The sequence below is a fragment of the Mandrillus leucophaeus genome, unplaced genomic scaffold, assembly GCF_000951045.1.
Source record: "Mandrillus leucophaeus isolate KB7577 unplaced genomic scaffold, Mleu.le_1.0 Scaffold66, whole genome shotgun sequence".
In the NCBI taxonomy this organism is placed as follows: domain Eukaryota; kingdom Metazoa; phylum Chordata; class Mammalia; order Primates; family Cercopithecidae; genus Mandrillus; species Mandrillus leucophaeus.
This window is the reverse complement of record NW_012107141.1, coordinates 4801309-4826898: the sequence shown is the minus strand read 5'-3', so window position 1 is coordinate 4826898 and position 25590 is coordinate 4801309. Positions and strand designations below refer to the sequence as shown.

The window sequence follows — 25590 nt, the reverse complement described above, 5'->3', positions numbered from 1 at the left end:
AGTATAGTTTGAAGTCAGGTAGCATGATGCCTCCAGCGTTGTTCTTTTTACTTAGGATTGTTTTGGCTATACAGGCTCTTTTTTGGTTCCTTATGAAATTTAAAGTAGTTTTTTTCTAATTCTGTGAAGAGAGTCAATGGTAGCTTAACGGGAATAGCATTGAATCTATAAATTACTTTGGACAATATGGCCATTTTCATGAGACTGATTATTCCTATCCATGAGCATGGAATGTTCTTCAATTTGTGTCCTCTCTTATTTCGTTGATTAGTGGTTTGTAGTTCTCCTTGAAGAGGTATTCCTAGGTATTTTATTCTCTTTGTAGCAGTTGTGAATGGGAATTTGCTCATGATTTGGCTTTCTGTCCATTATTGGTGTATAGGAATGCTTGTGATTTTTGCACATTGATTTTGTATCCTGAGAAGTTGCTTATCAGCTTAAGAAGTTCTTGGGCTGAGAGGATGGGGTTTTGCAAATATACAATCATGTTCATCTGCAAACAGAGATAATTTGACTTCCTCTCTTCCTATTTGAATACCCTTATTTCTTTCTCTTGCCTGATTTCCCTGGCTAGGACTTCCAATACTATGTTGAATAGGAGTGGTGAGAGAGGGCATCCTTGTCTTATGCTGGTTTTCAAAGGAAATCCATGCAGCTTTTGCCCATTCAGTGTAATATTGGCTGTGGGTTTGTCATAAATAGCTCTTATGAAAATCAGAGGTTTTAATCAAACATAAAAATAGAGGCTGGGTGCAATGACTCATGCCTGTAATCCCAGCACTTTGGGAGGCTGAGGCGAGCAGATCACTTGAGGTCAGGAGTTGGAGACCAGCCTGCCCAACATGGTGAAACCCCATCTCTACTAAAAATATAAAAAATTAGCTGGGTGTGGTGGTGCGGGCCTATAATCCCAGCTTCTTGGGAGGCTGAGGCAGGAGAATCGCTTGAATCCAGGAGGCAGAGGTTGCGGTGAGCTGAGATCACGCCACTGCACTCCAGCCTGGGTAATAGAGCAAGATTTCATCTCAAAAAATAAAAATAAAAAAATAAGCCAGTTGCGGTGGCTCACGCCTGTAATCCCAGCACTCTGGGAGGCCAAGGTGGGTAGATCACCTGAGGTCAGGAGTTCGAGACCAGTCTGGCAACATGATGAAACCCCGTCTCTACCAAAAATAGAAAAATTAGCCAGGCGTGGTGGCGGGCGCCTCTAATCCCAGCTACTCCGGAGGCTGAGACAGGAGAATCACTTGAACCCGAGAGGCGGAGGTTGCAGTGAGCCGAGATCACGTCATTGGACTCCATCCTGGACAACAAAAGCAAAACTCCGTCTCAAAAAAAAAAAAAAATCAGAAATCCATCAGAGTAATCATAACAGAATAACAAAATTCATGATTATATCAATTGATGGAAAAAAGGCATTTGACATATCCAACATGCGTTCATGATTAAAAACTCTCAGCAAGTTAGTAATGAAAGAGAATTACCTCAACTTGATATAAGCGTCTGCATAACAACCTCTACAGAGAACATGAAACTTAATGGTGAGGGCCAGGCACGGTGGCTCACGCCTGTAATCCCATCACTTTGGAAGGCCAAGGCAGGCAGATCATGAGGTCAAGAGATCGAGACCATCCTGGCAAACATGGTGAAACCCCGTCTCTACCAAAACTACAAAAATTAGCTGGGCGTGGTGGCATGAGCCTGTAGTCCCAGCAACTTGAGAGGCTGAGGCAGGAGAATCACTTGAACCCGGGAGGCAGAGGTTGCAGTGAGCCAAGATCGCGCCACTGCACTCCAGCCTGAGTGACAGAGCAAGACTCCGTCTCAAAAACAAACAAACAAAAAAAGGAGGAATCACTTTACAATTAGCTTACTATGTTGCTAATGTAATCAAGACACTGATAGTGGTAGTAGGAGAATGGGGTGGAGATAGACACATAAATCATTGGAACAACAGAAAGAACCCAGAAATAGACCCACACTAATATGATCAACTAATTTTTTACAAAGCTACAAACTGATTCCATGGAGGAAGTATAGTCTTTTCAACAAATGATTCTGGAGCAATTGAACATCCATAAACAAAAAAATGAACCTCACCCTAAACCTCACTGTCTCAAAACAGATTATGGACTTAAATGTAAAACATAAAACTATTGAACTTTTAAGGGCAAACTAGAAAATCTCCAGGATGTAAGGCTGGCAAAGAATTCTTAGACTTAAAACCAAAACCATAATCCATAAAAGTCAAGTTGACAAATTGGACTACGTGAAAATTAAAAACTTTTACTCTGCAAAAAAACCACATGAAAATAACAAAACAAGCTACAGAACAACAGAAAAGATTTGTAAGCCAGTATCCAATAACGGACTGGTATCTAGAATATACAAAGAACTCAAAAAACTCAATAGTAACAACAACAGAAAAATCAGAAAATGGGTATCCATGGCCAAGCCTGTTTTAGGGGAAAAATTTTTTAAAAATAGAAAATGGGACAAAAGACACGAACAAATGTTTCACTGGAGAGGATACACAGATGGCAAATAAGCCAATGAAAGATGCTCAGTGTTGGCCTTGTGCGGTGGCTCACGCCTGTAATCCCAACACTTTAGGAGGCCAAGGCAGACGGATCACCAGGTCAGGAGTTTGAGACCAGCCTGGCCGGCATGGAGAAATCCCGTCTCTACTAAAAATACAACAATTAGCCAGGTGTGGTGGCGGGCGCCTGTAATCCCAGCTACTTGGGAGGCTGAAGCAGGAGAATTGCTTGCATGTGGGAGGTGGAAGTTGCAGTGAGCTGAGATCGTGCCATTGCACTCCAGCCTGGGTGACAAGAGCAAGACTCCATCTCAGAAAAAAACAAAACAAAAAAATGCTCAGTGTTATTAGCAACCAGGGAAATGCAAATTAAAACTATGATGAAATATCACTATACAATCATCAGAATTGCTAAAATTAAAAATAATTGTAACGTGAAATGCTGGAGAAACCTAAATAGTCATGCATTGCTGCTGGGAATGTAAAATGGTATAGCCACTTCAGGAAACAGTTTGGCATTTTCTTATAAAACTAAACATGCAGTTACTATATGAGCCAGCAATTGCACTCTTGGACATGTATTTCAGAAAAATGAAAATTTATGTCCATACAAAAATATGTACAAATATTCATAGCAACTTCAATCATAGTAGCCAAAAACTGGGATCATAGCTCAAGGGTAGAGCATTTTACTGCATAATAGCCAAAAACTAGAAACAGTTCAGATACCTTTCAATAGGTGAATGGTTAAACAAATCTCTTGTATATCCATACATGGAATACTATTTAGCAATTAAGAACAAATTGCTGGTAAATGCAACAATTCAGATAAATCTCCAAGGAATTATGCTGCATGACTAAAGCCAATCCCACTGGCCTGCGAGCCAAGATTATGCCATTGCCCTCCAGCCTGGGTGATGGGAGTGAAACCCTGTCTCAAAAATGAAAAATACAAATATGAACTATTTTAGGGATATATAGAAAAAAATGTCAACATAAGGCAAAAAATAGAAGTCTTGGTAAAATTTGTAACCTTCTGATCACAATAAGTGCTTTGGGTCTTCTAGCTAAATATTTTTCAGAACTAAAGGGAGATAAGTCAAACTTTTTCATCTTTAAGATGTATTAAGAACTATTAAAGCTTTATAATTTAATACCCAAATATAGTCCAAAGAAATGTGTCCTTATCTTTTTTTTTTTTTTTTTTTTTTGAGACGGAGTCTCGCTCTGTCACCCAGGCTGGAGTGCAGTGGCCGGATCTCAGCTCACTGCGAGCTCCGCCTCCCGGGTTCACGCCATTCTCCGGCCTCAGCCTCCCGAGTAGCTGGGACTACAGGCGCCTGCCACCTCGCCCGGCTAATTTTTTGTATTTTTAGTAGAGACGGGGTTTCACCGTGTTAGCCAGGATGGTCTCGATCTCCTGACCTCGTGATCCGCCCATCTCGGCCTCCCAAAGTGCTGGGATTACAGGCTTGAGCCACCGCGCCCGGCCTAATGTGTCCTTATCTTAAAGATGATTGTCATCATTGAATATATTATTTAAATATAGCACAGTTCTTGAATTATGAAAAGTACTGATTTCATATTGGAAAGTTATAGTGTGAAAGCTAATTCAGTGCTTGAGACTAATGAAATCAGTAAGCCTGAGATCATACATAACAGTCTTCATTTGAAGTGTGTAACTAGTCTTTATTTCTTTTGGCAGCTTCTGGGCTGGCTGGCTGAGAAACTACCTACTCTTCGTTCCACCCCGACAGACCTTATCCTTTGTGTTCCTCATCTCTACTCCTGCCTAGAAGATCGAAATGGAGATGTGCGAAAGAAGGCCCAAGATGCTTTGCCATTCTTCATGATGCATTTAGGATATGAAAAAATGGCCAAGGCTACTGGGAAACTAAAGGTACTACTTCTTGTTGCTGCTACTGCTGTTAAAAGCTATTAAAAAATATATTTAACATGGGCCAGGCACAGTGGCTCACGCCTGTAATCCCAACACTTTGGGAGGCCGAGGCAGGTGGATCACCTGAGGTCAGGAGTTCAAGGCCAGCCTGGCCAACATGGTGAAACCCCATCTCTACAAAAAATACAAAAAAATTAGCCGGGTTTGGTGGCACATGCCTGTAATCCCAGCTACTTGGGAGGCTGAGGCAGGAGAATTGCATGAACCCAGGAGGCAGAGGTTGCAATGAGCTGAGATCATGCCACTGCACTCCAGCCTGGGCAGCGAGCGAAACTCCGTCTCAAAAATATATATATATATTAAACATGAATTTATATGAGCAAAAAACCGTATTACCTCCTGTGAGTCTCAATTTGAAATCATAACAAGCAAAAATAAAATATTAAGCAGTGTAGAAGTAAAAATCTGCTGACTTCACAGGGGTGAAAACTGTGACCTTCTAGAATGATACCTACCTTAGTGTGACTTCATAATGTGTGTGACTTCTGACACCATGTGCTGCCTCCCTTACTTCAGTGGTATTTCAAAACTAGGAGCTCAGTCATTTGTTCGACAGAGGATTTGTTCATAAGCTTCGTATGACTTTATCATTTATGTGACCTCTCACTTTTTATGTTATTTTGTCTCTCTAGCCAACTTCTAAAGATCAGGTATTGGCCATGCTAGAGAAAGCCAAAGCTAACATGCCAGCCAAGCCTGCTCCACCCGCTAAAGCAACTTCTAAGCCAATGGGAGGGTCTGCTCCAGCCAAATTCCAGCCTGCATCAGGTAACTCTATCTTAAGAGGGTTAAAGGGGAAGGAAATAGCCCTGAGGAACTCTAAAAAGACATTCAGCCTTGTCTCTTTTAAATCACATTTCCTTACAGCGTAGATCCAAGCTCTCCTTCCTTCTCTCCTTACTTTCCTTTCACAAACACTTGTCAAGTAGTCAAGTACCTATTTTATGCCAGAAACTGTACTAAGAGTACAAAGGTGACTAATTTGGTTTCTAATTCTAAAATGTTTTTTTTGTTTTTGTTTTTGTTTTGTTTTGTTTTGTTTTTAGAGTTGGGGTCTTGCTCTGTCACCCAGGAGGGAGTGTAGTGGCATGATCATAGCTCACTGCAACCTTGAACTCCTGGGCTCAAGTGTTCCTTGTGTCTCATCCTCCCAAGTTGCTGGGACTACAGGCATGCGCCATCACACCTGGCTAAATTTTTTTACTTTTTATAGAGATGAGGTTTTGTTGTGATGCACAGGCTGGTCTCAAACTCCTGGCCTCAGGCGATCCTCCTGTCTCAGTCTCCTAAAGTGCTGGACTTACAGGCTTGAACCACCACACCTGACCCCAAAAGGAGTTTTGGAATAGCACATCAAAATAGTCCTTTCTGAAGTGTTGCATCCTACATTTAAGGTTTCCACAACTGTTTTCTGCTCCTGGATACTATAATTAGAAGAGGAATTGGGAGAATCTAGCTTAATCTACTTTATTAACCTTCTTTAAGGGAAAATTCTTGATTTCTTTATCCTGACTAAAATTCCATAATAGGCTGGGTGGCTTATGCTTGTAATCCCAGCACTTTGGGAGGCCGAGGCCAGTGGATCACTTGAGGTCAGGAGTTTGAGATCAACCTGGCCAACATGGAGAAACCCCACCTCTACTAAAAATACAAAAATTAACTGGGTGTGGTGGTGCACACCTGTAATCCCAGCTACTCAGGAGGCTGAGGCAGGAGAATTACTTGAATCCAGGAGGCAGAGGTTACAGTAAGCCAAGATCACGCCACGGCACTCCAGGCTGAGGGACAGAGCAAGACTCTGTCTCAAACTAAATAAATAAAAATAAATAAAATTCAATAATATATAACCTGTGGCCAATTCATTTTTAGACTTACTGCTTAACAATATTCTTGAATTTAGTGGAATAGAAATTGTTGATGCTATAAAGTTAGAAATTTTACAGCCTGATCAACATGGCAAAACCACATCTCTACAAAAATTACAAAAATTAGCTAGGCTTGGTGGCGCACACCTGTGGTCCCAGCTACCCAGGAGGCTGAGGTGGGAGGATCACTTCAGCCCAGGAGGTTGAGGCTTCAATGAGCCACAATCGCACCACTGCACTCCAGCCTGGGTGACAAAGCCAGAACCAGTCTCCCAAAAAAAAAAAAAAATTTACATGTGTAAAACTCTTTATTAAAGTGCATATTCAGTTTTAACTTTTATTGGGATCTTGCTATGTAGCAGATACTGAATATCAAAGATGTCCTTACCCTTAAGAAAGTATCAGTCTGGGCTGGGCATGGTGGCTCACACCTGTTATTCCACCACTTTGAGAGAACAAGGAGGTCAAGACCAGCTTGGGCAACATAGTGCGACCCTGTCTCTAAAAAAAAAAAAAAAATTGTTTTAATTAGCTGGGCTTGGTGGTACACACCTGTAGTCCCAGCTCTTCAGGAAGCTGAGGTGGGAGGACTGTTTTAGCCAGGGAGGTCAAGGCTGCAGTGAGCCCTGCTCATGCTATTGCATTCTAGCCTGTGTGACAGAAACCCTGTCTCTAAACAAACAAATGAAACTACAGTTTAAATGTTGGTAAATGAGATATAGATTTTCTGAATTAATTTCCCTCTTATGCTTAAAGAGAGATTTTGGGAGAAAAATTATTAGGGAAAAAAAAATCTGAGCCAGGCACAGTGGCTCACGCCTGTAATCCCAGCACTTTGGGAAGCCAAGGTGGGTGGATTGCTTGAGCCCAGGAGTTTGAGACCAGCCTGGGCAACATGGTGAAACCCTGTCTCCACAAAAACTGCAAAGAAAATTAGCTCGGTGTGGTGGCACAGTCCTGTAGTCCCAGCTACTAGGGAGGCTGAGGTGGGAGAATTCACTGAGCCCGGGAGGTCAAGGCTGCAGTGAGCACTGTGAAGGCACCACTATACTCCAGCCTGGGAGATAGAGCAAAATCCTGTCTCATTAAAAAAAAAAAGAAAAACTAACTGAAAACATCTTATAAACTGATACATTTAAGACTGCAGGCTTCCTTGTCATCATCATATATTTAACCTGTCCAAAATAAAATATTAGTTAAAGTTTATAGTATATATATATTTTTTTTCTCAAAGCACCTGCTGAAGATTCTATTTCCAGCAGTGCAGAACCCAAACCTGATCCAAAAAAGGCCAAAGCTCCAGGATTATCCTCTAAAGCAAAGGTATGTTAACTCTGTATACTTCGATGCAGACTTGCTTTTAAATATATTTTATACACTGAGTCATTCTATTAGGAAGGATCACATTATATATAAAAGAACATCACTGCTATTGATATTATCGAATTATTTATACAAATTTCTGTGGCTCATTTTTAATAAGGTCCTAAAACGGAGATATCCTGCTCTCAAGAGGTGCTGTCATCTTCCTTTCATGTAGATTTTTGGGGAAAGATATACTTTATTGAAAGAAGAAAGGGCCAGGCGCAGTGGCTCACACCTGTAATCCCAACACTTTGGGAGGCCGAGGCAGGCGGATCACTTGAGGTCAGGAGTTCAAGACCAGCCTGGCCAACATAGCAAAACCGTGTCTCTACTGAAAATACAAAAAGTAGCCGGGCATGGTGGCAAATACCTGTAATTCCAGCTACTCGGGACGTTGAAGCAGGAGAATCGCTTGAACCCAGGAGGTAGAGGTTGCAGTGAGCCAAGATCTCACCATTGCACTCCAGCCTGGGTGACAGAGCAAGACTCAGGGGGAAAAAAAAAGGAGAAAGCAAGCATTTGTAGCTCTGGCATAATAAACACTTTAGGCTGATTTGGATTTAAGAAAAGGAGTTAAATCAACTTCCTTCAAATATGGCACTGTTGTCATCATACTAGAAGATGTTTCGGTTAGTCTGCAGGGAAACACCATTTGTCCCAATGGGATTTATTTTGATGCATCACCAATTCTTTCAGTATTTATGGAGAGTTAGACAATTTAAAGCAGTGTGTTCAAATGTTCAACTTTATCCCCTGGGTGATTTTTTCATTTAATTAAGTTTATAAATCACAGAAAATTGTCATTATCTCTATCAAGATTCAGATTAATAAACATATTCAGAGTGTTGATTATTTAATACTTACAAAAGGAAAATTGCAAAACTGCAATGGGTAGTAAATCTAATAGTAAATCTAAATAGAGAATTATTTAATTTACTTCCTGTAATTGATGAAAAAGTATAGAGTGAGAATGTTTTTTAGCCAGTACATGTATTATTACACCCCCATTTTGGAGTACACATTCTAGGGCCATTCTTCTAAATATTATAGTTAACCATTTTTCTTTCCTATGCTCAGGCCCTTTAACTCCTCAGTGAATTAATTTAAACTATCCAATGATGTTCTTTTCCTGTCTGCCTGTCCTCATCCCAAATTTAACAAGTGCTTATTTTAGTTTTGATCACGAGTGTTTTGCAGTATTTTTGACTCCGTTCTTAATGCCATAATTTTTTTTCCAATCTTTTTACGCTTACGAAGCAGTTTCATATAAATGATCTCATATTTGTTTGGTCTGAATGACTTTAGTGTTTATACTAGAAAGAAATTCTGGCCAACTAGAAATAGTGGCCATGCTACATTTATAATAATAATGATTTCAGTAATGAAATTTGAATTTTATCTTAAATATGTGTACTATTGTTTACTATTTTCTATCTGATATGAAGATTTTAAATCTTGGATTTTTTTTTTTTTTTTGAGACGGAGTCTCGCTCTGTCGCCCAGGCTGAAGTGCAGTGGCCGGATCTCAGCTCACTGCAAGCTCCGCCTCCTGGGTTCACGCCATTCTCCTGCCTCAGCCTCCCGAGTAGCTGGCACTACAGGCGCCCGCCACCTCGCTCGGCTAGTTTTTTTTTCGTATTTTTTAGTAGAGATGGGGTTTCACCGTGTTAGCCAGGATGGTCTCGATCTCCTGACCTCGTGATCCGCCCGTCTCAGCCTCCCAAAGTGCTGGGATTACAGGCTTGAGCCACCGCGCCCAGCCGGATTATTTTTTAAAACCACTTTAGTGACTTAAGTATTTAAAGCATTTCTTGTAACTTTCTCTAGAAGCAAGTTCAAAAGGTCTTCAGTTTATACTATTATGATAGAAATAGATTTAAATATCAACGGAAAGAAACAGAAAAGCTTTCAAACTAAGTGTTTTGAAATGTGTAAATGCCATTCAAGATGTCATTAATGGCCAAGGTGGGTGGATCACTTGAGGTCAGGAGCTCGAGACCAGCCGGACAACGTGGTGAAACCACGTCTCTACTAAAAATACAAAAATTAGCCAGGGGTGGTGGTGGGCGCCTATGGTCCCACCTACTGAGGAGGCTGAGTCAGAAGAATCACTTGAACCCAGGAGGTGGAGATTGCAGTAAGCTGAGATCACGCCACTGCACTCCAGCCTGGGCGACAGAGTGAGACTCCATCTCAAAAAAAAAAAAAGAATGTCATTAATAGGGAAAGCTATAGTGTTGAAGATTTCAAGAAAAAAAAAAAATTATCCAGTAAACAAAAAGTTTGTGACCTAGACTAATGATCAGTAATAGCAGCTTTTCCAACTATATAACATGCTAGTCCAAGAACTAACTGACTTAAGAATATTCTCAGAAAAATTTCTAAAGAACCTGTTCAAAAACATATACAAGATTCTATGATGCATGTTTTTTTCATGTGAAATATCATGTAGAAAGATTTCTCTGTTTTCTATGGTGCCCTTTTACTGGGCAGCAGCATCATATTCTTAAGGAGAGGTGGCCAAGCTAATCAGTATTCCCTGAACCTTGGTTGTAGAGTGCACAAGGGAAGAAGGTGCCAAGCAAAACCAGCTTAAAGGAGGATGAAGACAAATCTGGGCCTATTTTTATTGTTGTTCCGAATGGAAAAGAGCAAAGGATGAAAGATGAAAAAGGATTGAAGGTAAGGAAGGATTAAGAATCGTCAGGAGATTTTTGCTTGTATTGTTATTCAGGAATAGTTTTGCTGTCTGAAATCCATGTTATTGTGAAATATCTAGGAATTAAGTGTTTCTTTTGCTTATAAATTATATTATTCTTTAGTTTATGGGAGCATTAATTCCTACAAATAAACTATAGAATAGAGTTATTGCCTATTTTTCCCTGTAAATAGAAATAAATGATTTCGTAGCTTTTTTGGTATCTTCATTTTTAAAATCAAAGAATGGAATGTATTTTTTTTTTAATTAACTAAATATAAGCTTCTTCATTAATCTTTCTTTTCAAGACCTTACAAGGCAGATTTTGTGACTGTATAAATGGCTAGTTCAGTCATTTATCTTATGTTGCTTTGGTTTCATTAGGTACTTAAATTTGTTTTCAAAATGCATAATCTTTTTAAAAAATTATTTGCAGTACAGAAAGTGCAAAGTATGGTATGAAAAGCATGTCTCTGTTCCAGTATCCCTCCACAGGGAGGATATTAGTACTCATTTTTTCAATGTATTACTCCAGAAATATTTTGTACCTCTACTATCATATGTATATTTTTATATAGCCCTCCTTTTATACAGATGGAGACATGCCATATTGTTCTGTATCTCACTGTTTTCTTTTAATGATGTTTGAAATATCTGAAAGATCATTCGTATCTGTGTATATATGTGTGTATCACTGTATTGGCGCATTATATGTATATACCTTTCTTTATCCTTATGCCAATATGTTGGACATTTAGGTTGTTTCTTGTCTTTCACTATTACAAACAGTGCTGCTGTGAATATCTTTGAATGTAGGTCTTTGTTACACATATGTGAGTGTATCTATATTAAACTCCTAGAATGACGATATGCATAATTTTGATAGATATTTCAAATTTTCTCTCTATCAAAGATGTGGCAGCAGTGTCCACCATGTTATATAGTTATATGTAGGATTGATTTTTTTTTTCTTTAGTAAGAATTGCAAGGCCAGGCACAGTGACTCATGCCGGTCGTCCCAACAATTTGGGAGGCTAAGGCAAGCAGATTGCCTGAGCCCAGGAATTCAGAACCAGCCTGGACAACATAGTGAGACTTTGTCTCTACAAAAAAATTTTTTTAATTAGCTGGGCATAGTGGTGCATGCCTGTAGTCCCAGCTACTTGGGGGGCTGAGGCAGAAGAATCACTTGAGCCTGGGAGGTTAATGCTACAGTGATCTATGATCGTGCCACTGCACTCTGCCATGCCCGGGCAACAGGTGAGACTGTGTCTCAAAAACAAAGAATTCCAAAAATGTGTATTCCTATAAGATTTTCAGAGTTGTTAAGCTTCAAGAAGTATGACACCTTGACATCTGCATTCATATTTAATTACAAATGAATATTGTTGAATTTTGAAATAATTTTATTAAATTGTTCCTGCAGCTGCATTATATAAGGCTCTCTACCTCATTTCAGTTGAACACCCTGTAGCCACTTTTCACTGTTTGTTTTTTCCAGGTGCTAAAGTGGAATTTTACTACCCCACGGGATGAATACATTGAGCAACTGAAGACTCAAATGTCTAGTTGTGTGGCTAAATGGTTACAAGATGAGATGTTTCACTCAGACTTTCAGCATCATAACAAAGCCCTGGCTGTTATGGTTGATGTAAGTCTGCAGTAGATAAATATACATGTATCTCAGACATGTAAAAATACTGAGCCCTATGAAATAATCTGAAGTTTGCATGACTTGAAAAGGAAGTAGAATATACTATGTTCTCTATTTTTTAGAGCTGTTTTATTATTTGGTAGAATAAATGAATGTGTGTGTATATTTTTTAGGTCTTAATTGAAGGCTTAAAAATCTGTCATTTTATTTTTGGGCTCCAATAAAATTTAAGAGACACTTGCCTAGTAGAATTGAGATTTTGTATATTCTTATTTGTGGGAGTTTTGTTTTCTTTTATTTTAAGCACTTGGAGAGTGAAAAAGAAGGTGTTATTGGTTGCCTGGATCTTATCTTAAAGTGGCTTACCCTGAGGTTTTTTGACACCAATACAAGTGTCCTGATGAAAGCACTAGAATATTTAAAATTGCTCTTCACCTTGCTAAGTGAGGAAGAATATCATCTTACTGAGAGTGAAGCATCTTCCTTCATCCCCTATCTTGTTGTCAAGGTAATGTGGTGTTCTCTCTCTGGGAGACTGCTTGAGTTCCCAGCTGACCTCAGTTTCTATACTTTTATTTCCTCTCCCTCTTTTACTGATTATATCATGGTACCTTCCCTACTCATCCCTATTTCCCTATTCTTTCAAAACATAGTAATGCATGGGAGAATCATTACTACTTAGGAAGTGCCTCACTTAATCATTATTTTCCTTGTTGACTAGGTTGGAGAACCAAAGGATGTCATTCGTAAAGATGTTCGTGCCATCCTGAACCGGATGTGCCTTGTCTACCCAGCTAGCAAGATGTTTCCCTTTATCATGGAAGGAACCAAATCCAAAAACTCTAAGCAGAGAGCAGGTGAAGCAAATAGTTTAAACTGAGATGTGAATCTCTGCAGCAGTAGCCTATAGAAGAAATAGTTTATAGATGAACAAATAAATTTCTCCAATGCCTATGTAGTTGATTCCAACCTCCTGATTTAGACTGTGAGAGTGATGAGTTGCACACTGGTGGAGCCATGGTATCAGGTGATACAGGCACCACTCAGTATCACCCTGGTGACAAAATCAAGTGCACAGGGGCCATCTGATTCACAGGCATCTCTTCCTTTCAGGAGCACTTGCTGAAATACCATTTTTTAACTGATAAAAGGCAGTAAACAAAAAATCCTAGGCAGAGCCAGAGTCAGATTTAAGTCCTTCATATATGCCAAGGGAAATTTCTCTAGTAAGGGTAAGTCTCTATCCCAAATATGTGTTGTTTCATTAATCTAGCCTTTCTCCCCCATCAGAGTGCCTGGAAGAGCTGGGATGTCTGGTTGAGTCCTATGGCATGAATGTTTGCCAACCAACCCCAGGAAAAGCCTTAAAGGAAATAGCTGTTCACATAGGAGACCGTGACAATGCTGTACGCAATGCTGCACTCAACACCATTGTAACGGTGTACAATGTACATGGGGATCAGGTGTTCAAACTGATTGGAAATGTGAGTGACTTCTCTGAACACTGTCAGCATGTTGTGAAAAGAATTGCAAGATCTCCTAGGTGCTAGGTTTCCTGTCCTCTCAACTGTAGCTAAGTTTTTACTACTTTTTAGTCAACTCAACCTATCAATGTGTCCTAGAATCTGAATAGACCCTTGAGGTGTCTCTGATTAGGCTGTTTTAATGGAAATCAAGTTTTCTTTTCTGAGCATTCTATTCATAGTAAATTTGCTTTAGAAATGAGTGCTATTTTTGAATCAAGAAATCTGAGCTAGTCCCGGGTTTAAATTCCTCCTGGCAGTCTGCTCTGTAATTTTTACTGCATCGAGTTTTTGGTTAAAAAGTGCTTACTTGTGTATAGTGTGGATACTAGTATCTGTCAGATCACGTCTTGAGCTACAGCCATGAGCCAGTTTTCCACTCACATTAGGTTCTGCCTCTGACCTCTTATTTCGTTTGAGCGAGTCTGGACCTCTGTCTTCAGTTACCTCATAGTGTCACCATATATTTACACTGGGCTTAAATATGTTTATTTATATTTTCTGATTTAATTCTCACTACTACTCAGTGAAGAATATAAAGCAGTTGGGAATTTTATAGATGACCAAAAATGAAGTTTCTTGCCCCTAGTCACACAGCTAGATAGTGGTGACAAAACAAAAAATGGGGAAGCTTCATTTAATTTTTGACCTTTTTGTTTGTAGTTACTAATTGGCTTTCTTTTTTATCCTTTCCTTTCCTTTTTTTTTTTTTTTTTTTTTTTTAGACAGGGTCTTGCTTTGTCACCTAGGCTGGAGTGCCGTGGTGTGATCATGGTTCACTGCAGCCTCGACCTCCCAGGCTCAAGTGATCTTCTGACTTCAACCTCCTGAGTAGCTAGGACTATAGGCATGTGCCACCATGCCCACCTAATTTTTATACTTTTTATAGACATGGGGTTTCACCATGTTGCCCAAGCTGGTGTCAAACTCCTGGGCTCAAGTGATCCTCCGGCTTTGGCCTCCCAAAGTGCTGGGATTACAGGCATGAGCCACTGCGCCCAGCCTCTCTCCTTCTTTCATATCTCCTCTTCCTGTTAGCAGCTAGGCAGGTATTAACAGTAGTTCATTTTGAAGTGTGGTGCTTTGAAAGTAAACATGTCCTAACATAGAAGGTTCTATTTGTTTTGATATGAAAATAGATATTATTGAGTTATTCAGTTAAGTTTCTAAATTTGGCCTCTTTTTACAGCTTTCTGAAAAGGATATGAGCATGCTCGAGGAGAGGATTAAGCGGTCAGCAAAGAGACCCTCCGCTGCACCAATAAAACAAGTGGAAGAGAAACCTCAGCGTGCACAGAACATAAGCTCCAATGCCAACATGTTACGCAAGGGACCAGCTGAGGACATGTCTTCCAAACTCAAGTATGTAGATAGAGATACTTGTCTAAGAGCATCTCTATGGCCTTTGCCTTGTGTGCTCACAGCCTGTCCTGTAACATAATCTTGAGTTCTTGTAGCCATTATCATGCATGACAGAGTGTCTGGGTAAATGTATTGTAACCAAATGTCTGATCCTTCAGTCTTCATTGTCTTTGTCTTTGTCTCAAAACCACTTCTAAATGGTCTTGTGCCTTCTTTCACTGCTTTTCCGTGGACAGAATTATGTATCGCACTTATAGGATGTAAGTACTGCCTGCTAATTTCTCATTAGCAGGGCTCTTATATCTTTCTAACTTCTGACTTGGATTCATCCCCTCTGGAGGGTGACTAGCTTAGAGTTTATAATCAGGGTAGAGGGTGTCCATAAGTACCCCATGAATCAAGTCTTCCACAAAAGTTCAATGTCATGTGGCTAAAATATTGATTCACTTTCTTCTTTGTGTTATACTTGGTTGTGCTTAATTTCCTATTCTTGAGATAAGGCTAAATAAAATACATGCAACCCAAAATTGGCTTAGGGACTCAAAATACTGCCTCCTAAGCAAGACAGCTCTATTTTGGGTTGTGTCATGAGTATAATTTTAACCAACTTGAATTTGGAAACTTTGAATCCCTATTTCTTGGATGTAAAGCTGGCCCTGACCTGTCAAGAGTGAATATTCTAAAAAGGGGTGACTAGTGGTCTCACAAAGTATAAAATGTGCTGAACACTGCATGGAATGGTACTTATGATTAGCAAAATTAAAGCACTGGTTAATTTGGTGGAAAAGAACCAGCCAGTCTAGATTTTTCTTATATATTTGCCCATAAGTAGTGAACTTTGAGTCAATATAAATATCTTTGATTGTTTTCTGCCCCATCAGGAATAGAAGTACAAGGTTTATGGGCTTTAGTGAACTAGAACAAATACTTATAACTTGGCAGGTAATGTAAGTACAAATTAAAGTTATCTGCCCTCTTAGGATATTCATGAACCAATGTTGTTGCCTATTAAAGGCACTTGCTTAGACTCAGGGACTTAAATCATTCAGGGGGGCTGAAACCAGAAGTTGAACATCTGTCCTGAAGCTTTGGGGCAACTGACAGTGCTACTCTTGCCCTTTGGTTAAGAAGTCTCTCTTAGTTCAGGAGCCTCCTTTTGCTTCCCTTAGCCAAGCCCGAAGCATGAGTGGGCATCCTGAGGCAGCCCAGATGGTCCGCCGAGAATTCCAGCTGGATCTAGATGAGATTGAGAATGACAATGGTACAGTCCGATGTGAAATGCCAGAACTTGTTCAGCACAAACTGGATGACATTTTTGAGCCAGTCCTTATTCCTGAACCCAAGTGAGTTAAACTCTTTCATTTAAATATGAGCAGTTCATGATGATCAGACGGCATACGTGAAATGTGCCCTTTGTGGTAATGTGCAGTTAAAACTTTTTAGAACTGATTTCTTTCTGAATGATAGCAGTTGTTAACTAAGACCTGGACCTAGTGGAGAATTGTATAACTCCAGCTGACTGGGATGTCTTGTAATAGAGATTGAAGTTTTCTCTTTGCTCTGCTATCTAGGATCCGGGCTGTTTCTCCACACTTCGATGATATGCATAGTAATACAGCATCCACAATCAATTTCATTATCTCCCAAGTAGCCAGTGGTGACATCAACACAAGTATCCAAGCTCTGACACAGGTAATGGGTGTGCTTCCGTGACAGGGATTCCATTGGTGGACATAGAGGCTATAAATGTGATGAATTGCACAATCGCAGAGTCATAGCATTAGGGGATGCAGGCAGTGTTTCTTTCCCGAGGAGAGAAATGCACAGGTGCCACTCAGTCATCATGTGCCTCAGAAGATGTGGCTCTAATAGAGCCTTACTCTTTTTTTTTCTTTTGGTCTCACTATGTTGTGTGGGCTGGAGTGCAGTGGCTATTCACAGGCACTGTCATAGCACACTGCAGCTCCAAACTCCTGGGCTCAAGTAATCCTCCTGTCTCAGCTTCCTGAGTAGCTGGGACAACAGGCTTGCATCACTGCTCCTGGCTAAGCCTTGCATTTTTTTATAATTGCATTGATTCACCAGAGGCTAGAGATAAAACAGCAGCTAACAAGTAAGGACCAACTCTCATGGAACTTATTTAGATTTTAGTGGACAGAGACAAGTAAACAAGAAAATATCACACAGTTGTAACAACTGTGTAAATATAACTTACATGGAGTAATGACAGAGGGGAACTGAGTAGATACTTAGACTGGGTGATCAGGAAAACTCTGATATCCTTGTGGCTAAGAGTATTCCAAGGAGAGGAAAGAGCTCGTATTCAGAGGTCTTAGGGGAGAAATGAGCTTGAAGTTCAAGGAAATAAGGTTCATGTGCCTGGAGCATAGTGTTAAAGGGGGAGAATGATACAGAATGAGATTTGAGAGGCAGACAGTGATCATATCATGTAGGGCTTTAAAAGCACCAGGGTGAGTTGTTTGGATTTTATTTCAATTATGATGGGAAACTATTAGAAATTTTTTAAAACAGAAGTCACGGGTGGGTATGGTGGCTCCTGCCTGGAGTCCCAGCTGCTCAGGTGGCTGAGGTGGGAAAATTGCTTGAGCCTGGGAGGTTGAGGCTGCAGTGAGCTGTGATTGCACCACTGTACTCCAGCCTGGGTGACAGAGTGAGACCATGTCTCAAAAAAAAAAAAAAAAAAAATAGGCCAGGTGCAGTGGCTCACACCTATAATCCCAGTGCTTTGGGAGGCCAAGGTGGGTGGATCATGAGGTCAGGAGTTCGAGACCAGCCTGGCCAGTATGGTGAAATCTCGTCGCTACCGAAAATACAAAAATTAGCTGGGCGTGGTAGCACACGCCTGTAGTCCCAGCTGCTTGGGAGGCTGAGGCAGGAGAATCACTTTAACCCGGGAGGCGGAGGTTGCAGTGAGCCGAAATCGTGCCACTATACCCCAGCCTGGGTGACAGAGCGAGACTCCATCCCCAAAAAATAAATTAATAAAATTTAAAAAATAAAACAACCCAAAGTGAATCAACAACAATGTGACAAAATGAGATTTTTTTGTAATTTTTTTTTTTCTTTTTTTTTGAGATGGAGTCTCGCCTTGTTGCCCAGTCTGGAGTGCGGTGGGGCAATTTTAGCTCACTAAAGCCTCTGCCTCCTGGGTTCAAGCAATTCTCCTGCCTCGGCTTCCCTAGCAGCTGGGATTACAGGCACCCACCACCACGCCCAGCTAATTTTTGTATTTTTAGTAAAGACAGGGTTTCATCATGTTGACCAGACTGGTCTTAAACTCCTCACCTCAGGTGATCCACCTGCCTTGGCCTCCCAAAGTGCTGAGATTATAGGCGTGAGCCACTGCGTCAGGGTGATAAAAGAAAATTATGTGCTACATTGATGGGATCCAGTGAGAGTTCCACATCACTTTGCTGATATTTCTGATGTTGCATAACCTGAATCATGGGAAACATGTACAAATTAAGGACATTTTATAAAGATTCAAGGTCAAAGCTGGGTGCAGTGACTCACGCCTGTAATCCCAGCACTTTGGGAGGCCAAGGTGGGCAGATCACCTGAGGTCGGGGGTTTGAGACCAGCTTGATCAACATGGAGAAACCCTGTCTCTACTAAAAATACAAAAAACAATAGCCGGGCATGGTGGTGCACGCCTGTAATCTCAGCTACTCGGGAGGCTGAGGCAGGAGGATATCTTGAAACCCGGGAGGTGGAGGTTGCTGTGAGCCAAGATTGCGCCATTGCACTCCAGCCTGGGCAACAAGAACAAAACTTCATCTCCAAAAAAGAGAAAAAAAGAAAAAGATTCAAGGTCCAGAAAGTCAAGGAAACACTGAAGAACTGTCCTACACTATAAAGAGACTGAGAGACATGACAGTCTCTCAGGTAAATGCAGCGCGTGATTCTAGACTGGTCTTTTGCTTTAAAGGACATAATTGAGGTTATTGGAGAAAATGGAATGGGGTCTGAGGATTAGATTGTAGTGACATCAATGTTAATTTCTTGATGTTGATGGTTTTATTGTACTTTTGAAGGAGAATGTCCCTGTTGTTAATAAGTATACCCTAAAGTATCAGGGTCATGGAACATCAGATTGACAACTTTTAAATGATTCAGGATAAAAGAGTTCCTTTACTACCCTTTCAACGTTTCTGTAATGTACTTTTTTTTCACCTTTGCAGATTTTTTGTTTGTATTAATTGTGGAAGAAATTACTGTGGCTACTCTAGAGATAAAATTATATGCAAGGCAAGAGTGAATTCCAGCAATTCTTTTAGGAAGTTGTGGCCAAAATTTATATGAAAGGTACTATGTGCCACTAGGATGATAATGGTGAAGAGGAAGGAAGTCATGGTTTCAGGGTTTCTTTTGGAAGTAGAATCCACAGAACTTGCTAATAGATTGGATATAAACAATGCCTTATTACCATTAGTGACAGCCAGTGCACTGAAACAGAACACTGGACCAATATGTGAGAAAGCTGAGTTTTTGAGTTTGGACCAGTAGTCTGATCTTTCTGAGCCTCACTTTTCATCTGGTAAATGGAGATCGTAATATCAGCCCTGTCTAAAGAGTCTAAAAAGCACTCTTTTTAATAAATTGAACATTTAAACATAAGGATTTTTGTTTTGTTTTGTTTTTGAGATGGAGTCTCGCTGTGTCACCCAGGCTGGAGTTCAGTGTCGTGATCTTGGTTCACTGCAACCTCCACCTCCTGGGCTCAAGCAGTTCTCCTGCCTCAGCCTCCCGAGTAGCTGGGATTACAGGTGCCTGCCACCACGCCAGGCTGATATTTCTATTTTTGGTAGAGATGGGGTTTCACCACATTGGCCAGGCTGGTCTCCAACTCCTGACCTCAAGTGACTCGCCCACCTTGGCCTCCCAAAGTGCCAGGATTACAGACGTGAGCCACTGCGCCCAGCCAAACATAAGGATTATTATTCCCTGAATTAGACAATGAGCCTCTCAGAATCGAACCTGTGACTAATTTATCTAATATCTTGCTCAGTAAATATTTGTTGAATGACTGAATCCCTAAGGACTAGTTATTTATATATAAATGGGGCCAGGCGCGGTGGCTCACACCTGTAATCCCAGCACTTTGGGAAGCCGAGGTGAGTGGATCACAAGGTCAGGAGTTTGAGACCAGCTGGCCAACATGGTGAAACCCTGTCTCTACTTAAAATACAAAAATTAGATGGGCATGGTGGCAGGCGCCTGTAATCCTAGCTACTTAGGAGACTGAGGCAGGAGAATCACTTGAAACCGGAAGGTGAAGGTTGCAGTAAGCCAAGATTGTGCCACTGCACTCCAACCTGGGCGAAAGAGCAAAATAATAAATGAATAAAATAAGTAAATAAAGTAAATGGGCTTTTTTTTTTAAGGTAAGACTCTGGAAGTACTTTGCTATTAAATATTCTTACAGAGAAGTTTCATATAGTGTCTTCCTGCTACTTTAGAATATAAAGCTTGAAAAATATATCTTGAAATTTTTGTTATCAGATTGATGAAGTCCTGAGACAGGAAGACAAAGCTGAAGCCATGTCCGGCCATATTGATCAGTTTCTGATAGCCACGTTTATGCAGCTAAGACTCATCTACAACACACACATGGCAGATGAGAAATTGGAGAAGGATGAGATCATCAAGTTGTATAGCTGTATCATTGGCAACATGATTTCGGTAAGGGCACCTCTGCAGGATTTCAGCTTCCCATCAATCTCTCAGCCTACATAGGTTGAAAAGCCAGAGTCCATGCAGATGTTGCAGTGAGTCCTGTGTCACTTGGTAGAATTTTACATGCGTTGTTTAGCAAGTTACTGATGGCCTCCATTGAATGTTTGGCTACACTCCATCCCACCTTACTGTTAGGATATAAAGTAAAATGCTTACAGACTACCTAGCTTCTTCCTGTCAGTTTCTTCATCAGGCATGGTAGGCCATAGCTGCCTTTCCACAGATAAGTATGGTTACATTAAAAATGCTAATTAGCCTGGTTTGATCAGTAGACATTGTATACATGTATTGAAATATCACTCTGTATTCCATAAATTTGTACAGTTATTACATGTTAGCTAAAAATAAAAGGGAAAAAAATTTGTCAATGTTTTACCTTTAGAGCAGATTATAAGGATAATAAAGACATTCTCACTCGGATTTCAATATGCTTTCTTAAATTGGGGCTAAAAGGGTGGACTTAACGATGTCAACTAGCCAGAAATTACAAATTTGGCATAACAATAAATAATTTCACATGTAAAACCAAATACTTTGGCTGGGAGCAGTGGCTCACACCTGTAATCTCAGCACGTTGGGAGGCTGAGGCAGGTGGATCACGAGGTCAGGAGTTCAGGACCAGCTGGCCAAGATGGTGAAACCCCATCTATACTAAAAATACAAAAAATTAGCCAGACCTGGTGGCGGGCGCCTGTAGTCCCAGCTACTCGGGAGGTTGAGGCAGAGAATTGCTTGAACCCAGGAGGCAGAGCTTGCAGTGAGCCGAGATCATGCCACTGCACTCCAGTCTGGGTGACAGAGCGAGACTCTGTCTCAGAAAAAAAAACAAAAACAAACTTTTACAATTAGAAAGAAGCACACTGATTAATTTTGCCTATTACTAGAGGCTTGGGGGAGTGTGGTGATTTTGTTTTTTCGTTAATATTCTAAATTTTAAAAACCACAACATAGCCGGGCGCAGTGGCTCGCGCCTGTAATCCCAGCACTTTGGGAGGCTGAGGCAGGTGGATCACGAGGTCAGGAGATCAAGGCCATCCTGGCTAACACGGTGAAACCCCGTCTCTACTAAAAAAAAAAATACAAAAAATTAGCTGGGCATGGTGGCGGGCGCCTGTAGTCCCAGCTACTCGGGAGGCTGAGGCAGGAGAATGGCGTGAACCAGGGAGGTGGAGCTTCCGGTGAGCCAAAATCACGCCACTGCACTCCAGCCTGGGCAACAGAGGATACTCCGTCTCAAAAAAAACACAACATAATTGAATGTTTACCAGAATATGCCACCCACATTTCTATTCTTCACTCTCTATATTGAGTTTTACACCTCCCTGACACAAGTATGTCTGGATAGCTGTTTCAGATAGAGAGCCTTGCCCGGGAGGCGTCCACTGGAGTACTAAAAGACCTAATGCATGGCCTTATCACCTTAATGCTGGATTCTCGGATTGAAGATCTTGAGGAAGGACAACAGGTCATCCGCTCTGTGAACCTCTTGGTGGTAAAGGTTCTGGAGAAGTCGGACCAGACCAACATCCTGAGGTATATCTGTACTCTCAGTCAATAGAGCCTGGGGCATCCTCTCTTTTGTCTATGCTTAGAAACCATCATAGTCAACTTCCTAGGCAAGCTAACAATCATAAATCAACTTCCTAGGCACGCTTAAAGTTATAACTGATATAACTACATCAGTAGTTATAACTGATATAACTGATATAACTACATCAGTTATAACTTTAAGCGTGCCTAGGAAGTTGATTTATTACTCTTCATCGTGGACCAAAGGTATTTTAGCCTGAGACTATAGCTAAAACTAGTAAATACTTAGCCAGCCAATATCATGCATTTTCTAGAATAGGACTGTAAAGTTTGTTGGTTACATTTTTCTTGTACATTTCAGGTACCTTTTATTCTTTCTCAGCTACCAATGACAATGAAAAATAGAGTCACAAACCTTACACTTACCAAGTGGTGACTTAAAAGGCTTAAACGATGTTTATTTTCTTAACTGAACGTCAGGTAGTCCAAGACAATTCCTGATCCATGACCTCTCAATTTATTAGATGAATAGAGTAATCTCACTTGACCTTTCAACTACTGATTTTAATTAGAATGCAGGTTTGAAACTTAATGCTGCTGTGTTGGATTTTTCTTCCAGTGCCCTACTTGTTTTGCTCCAAGACAGCCTGCTAGCAACAGCCAGTTCTCCCAAATTCTCAGAGCTTGTTATGAAGGTAAGTTGAAATGATTTGATCTCTTTTCTTTCAAAGATGCAATCGCTTTGTTAAAAGTATGGGGAAAGAGGAATTGGAGCTAAGAAAGCCATAGGCTCATATCAACCAAGTCATACCTGAAAATATATTTTTCATAATAAAAATATTAATAAAATAATTTTTTAAAAATTTAGCCAGGTGCAGTGGCATGCACCTATAGTAACAGCTACTCAGGAGGCTGAGGTGAGGAGATTACTTGAACCCAGGAGTGAGCTTGATCATACCACTACACTCCAGCCTTGGCAACAGTGAGACCTAATCTCTAAAATATATATATGTTTATGGTTTTTATATATATATGTATGTATTTTTATATATGTATATGTATTATATATGTATAAATTATACATACACATACATACACACACACACACATATATATATGAATTGGTCTTCAGTTTTTCCCTTCCTACAATTTATATTCTAAGTTCAGGCCTAAACAGTTCGTGGCCTCAAACAGTGAAAGGGAGGAGGTATTTTGTAAATATTTTACTAATTCTCTGAGGATCAAAAGGAAAGAATTTTGAAACAGATTTCATTTATTTTGGGGAAAAATATATGTAGAGCCCTATGATATTTGGCCTCTTTTGTGAAAGAGACCAAATGAACATATTTATAACATTGTAATACTGTTATTACACTGAATTCGTATCAGATATTTTGTCCCCTTGCATTCGATTTGGTTAAGCAACATGAACCACTTTACTCTCAGGAACCAAGGAAACCCAAGAGAGAATTTCCACCAGGTTAAATGATGGCCCCTAGCTCTGGGGAGTGGGAAGGAGTGGAGATGGGTGATTAGATATGAATGACTGGACACACTTCAGCTGGTGTTATGATAGAAGTGATTTAAAATTTTCATGTTTTAGCAGCTGAACTTGAAAGATACGATGTGCCACATTTATAGCCCTGGCCATATTTTAGAAGTGAGCCCAGAGCTTAGGGAATATGAATGGTGACAAATTATCCTCATTCTTCAGTCACTCCTTCTAACTCTTTTATTCTTTTTTCAATAGTGTCTCTGGAGAATGGTTCGACTGTTGCCTGATACCATCAATAGCATTAACCTAGACAGAATTCTTCTAGATATCCACATTTTCATGAAGGTCTTCCCCAAAGAGAAACTGAAGCAATGCAAAAGTGAATTTCCCATAAGGACCCTAAAGACCCTGCTACACACCTTATGCAAATTAAAAGGGCCCAAGGTGAGTAAGAATCGCAACTGGTCTCTGAGGGAGCTTGAGAGAAAATCATAGAAATGGCAATGCTATCAGTTGTGCATGTGTCTCCCTCAGATCCTGGACCACCTAACGATGATCGACAACAAAAACGAGTCTGAGCTGGAGGCCCATCTCTGCCGGATGATGAAGCACAGTATGGACCAGACTGGGAGCAAGTCTGATAAGGAAACAGAAAAGGGAGCATCTCGAATAGTGAGTGGCCTGACTTGAAAGATTGAGGGAAATGAGGCTATACCGGAAGTGATCTTATCTAAGGTGTAGGTCACCAGGATACCTTTTCCAAAGGTCCAAGGTGAAGGCTTACAGACTGGTCCAGTCAGTCTCCTGCTGTGGTGCAGTAACCATTTCCACCTTGAAATTTTAAAATCTAAACTAAATATAACCATGTGTTTTTTGGTCCCCAAGAAAGATGCCTAAGGCATTGGTCACCAGATAAATAGCTAGCTCTACTCAACCTGGAAAGAATGTGTCAGTTCCTTCTCCATCAAGTTGAGGTGGAAATCTGAGACTGGAGGCACTCAGTAACCCAGAATGTTAGTGCTTCTGCTGTAAGACCTGCATCATTGGTGCATCTGTTATCTGTAGGAACATACCAATAAGGCCCAGATTTTGAGATATTTTCTGTTCATATCCAACCATCAGTTCCTAATTAATAACTCAAGTCTAACCAATTCTTCCTTATGTCTTTCAACTTTTCAGGATGAAAAATCATCAAAGGCCAAAGTGAATGATTTCTTAGCTGAGATTTTTAAGAAGATTGGCTCTAAAGAAAACACTAAAGAGGTGAGAGTGAAAGGGTTAATCTGAATAGGGGTCTGCTTTATGGTAAAGGGACACTGACACTCATCTCCCCCTCTTCCCTCTTCCTGTTCACCAGGGGCTAGCAGAGTTATATGAATATAAGAAGAAATACTCAGATGCTGACATTGAACCATTTCTGAAAAATTCCTCACAGTTCTTCCAGAGCTATGTCGAAAGAGGCCTTCGGGTGATTGAGATGGAGAGGGAGGGCAAAGGTCGCATTTCCACTTCAACAGGTATGATTTCCTTTTATAGCTCCAGGAATAAGCTCAAAATAGCTCCTAGCTCAGGAACCTGAAGTTTTGGTTGGTTTAAATTCATATCCATGAACCTCAATACTTAATGGTCACCATATGATCTTCCCATTGCTATATCCAGTAGTCAATTCTTAGCCACCTGAATTGACCCATCATCAGTATTTCACAATGGTAAATTGTTCCCTGCCCTTGAGACAGCTTCTTCACTTCACTTCCAGTTCTCCATGCTGTCTTGTTTTCCTCCAGTCTCACTGGCTATTCCTTCTTGGCCTTTGGCCTTTGACTGATTCTTGCTCACTCGCTC

The 25590-nt window shown here is 40.5% G+C and overlaps 1 protein-coding gene across 3 annotated transcripts in view; it reads left to right on the top strand.

The window, feature by feature from the left end:
* CKAP5 (cytoskeleton associated protein 5) overlaps positions 1 to 25590 on the top strand; it is a 97691-nt gene that overhangs the window by 65507 nt on the left and 6594 nt on the right. The window contains exons 25-43 of one of the 3 annotated variants that reach the window (XM_012001396.1): positions 4245 to 4439; positions 5132 to 5267; positions 7599 to 7687; positions 10286 to 10411; positions 11929 to 12078; positions 12386 to 12589; positions 12803 to 12938; positions 13372 to 13565; positions 14794 to 14966; positions 15203 to 15226; positions 16136 to 16309; positions 16538 to 16658; positions 20490 to 20669; positions 22069 to 22256; positions 22873 to 22948; positions 24004 to 24192; positions 24283 to 24420; positions 24928 to 25011; positions 25106 to 25265. In XM_012001396.1, the coding sequence (XP_011856786.1) occupies positions 4245 to 4439; positions 5132 to 5267; positions 7599 to 7687; positions 10286 to 10411; positions 11929 to 12078; positions 12386 to 12589; positions 12803 to 12938; positions 13372 to 13565; positions 14794 to 14966; positions 15203 to 15226; positions 16136 to 16309; positions 16538 to 16658; positions 20490 to 20669; positions 22069 to 22256; positions 22873 to 22948; positions 24004 to 24192; positions 24283 to 24420; positions 24928 to 25011; positions 25106 to 25265 (2737 nt within the window). The remainder of the gene's footprint in view (positions 1 to 4244; positions 4440 to 5131; positions 5268 to 7598; positions 7688 to 10285; positions 10412 to 11928; positions 12079 to 12385; positions 12590 to 12802; positions 12939 to 13371; positions 13566 to 14793; positions 14967 to 15202; positions 15227 to 16135; positions 16310 to 16537; positions 16659 to 20489; positions 20670 to 22068; positions 22257 to 22872; positions 22949 to 24003; positions 24193 to 24282; positions 24421 to 24927; positions 25012 to 25105; positions 25266 to 25590) is intronic. The other 2 variants (XM_012001397.1, XM_012001398.1) reach the window with 2 other exon arrangements.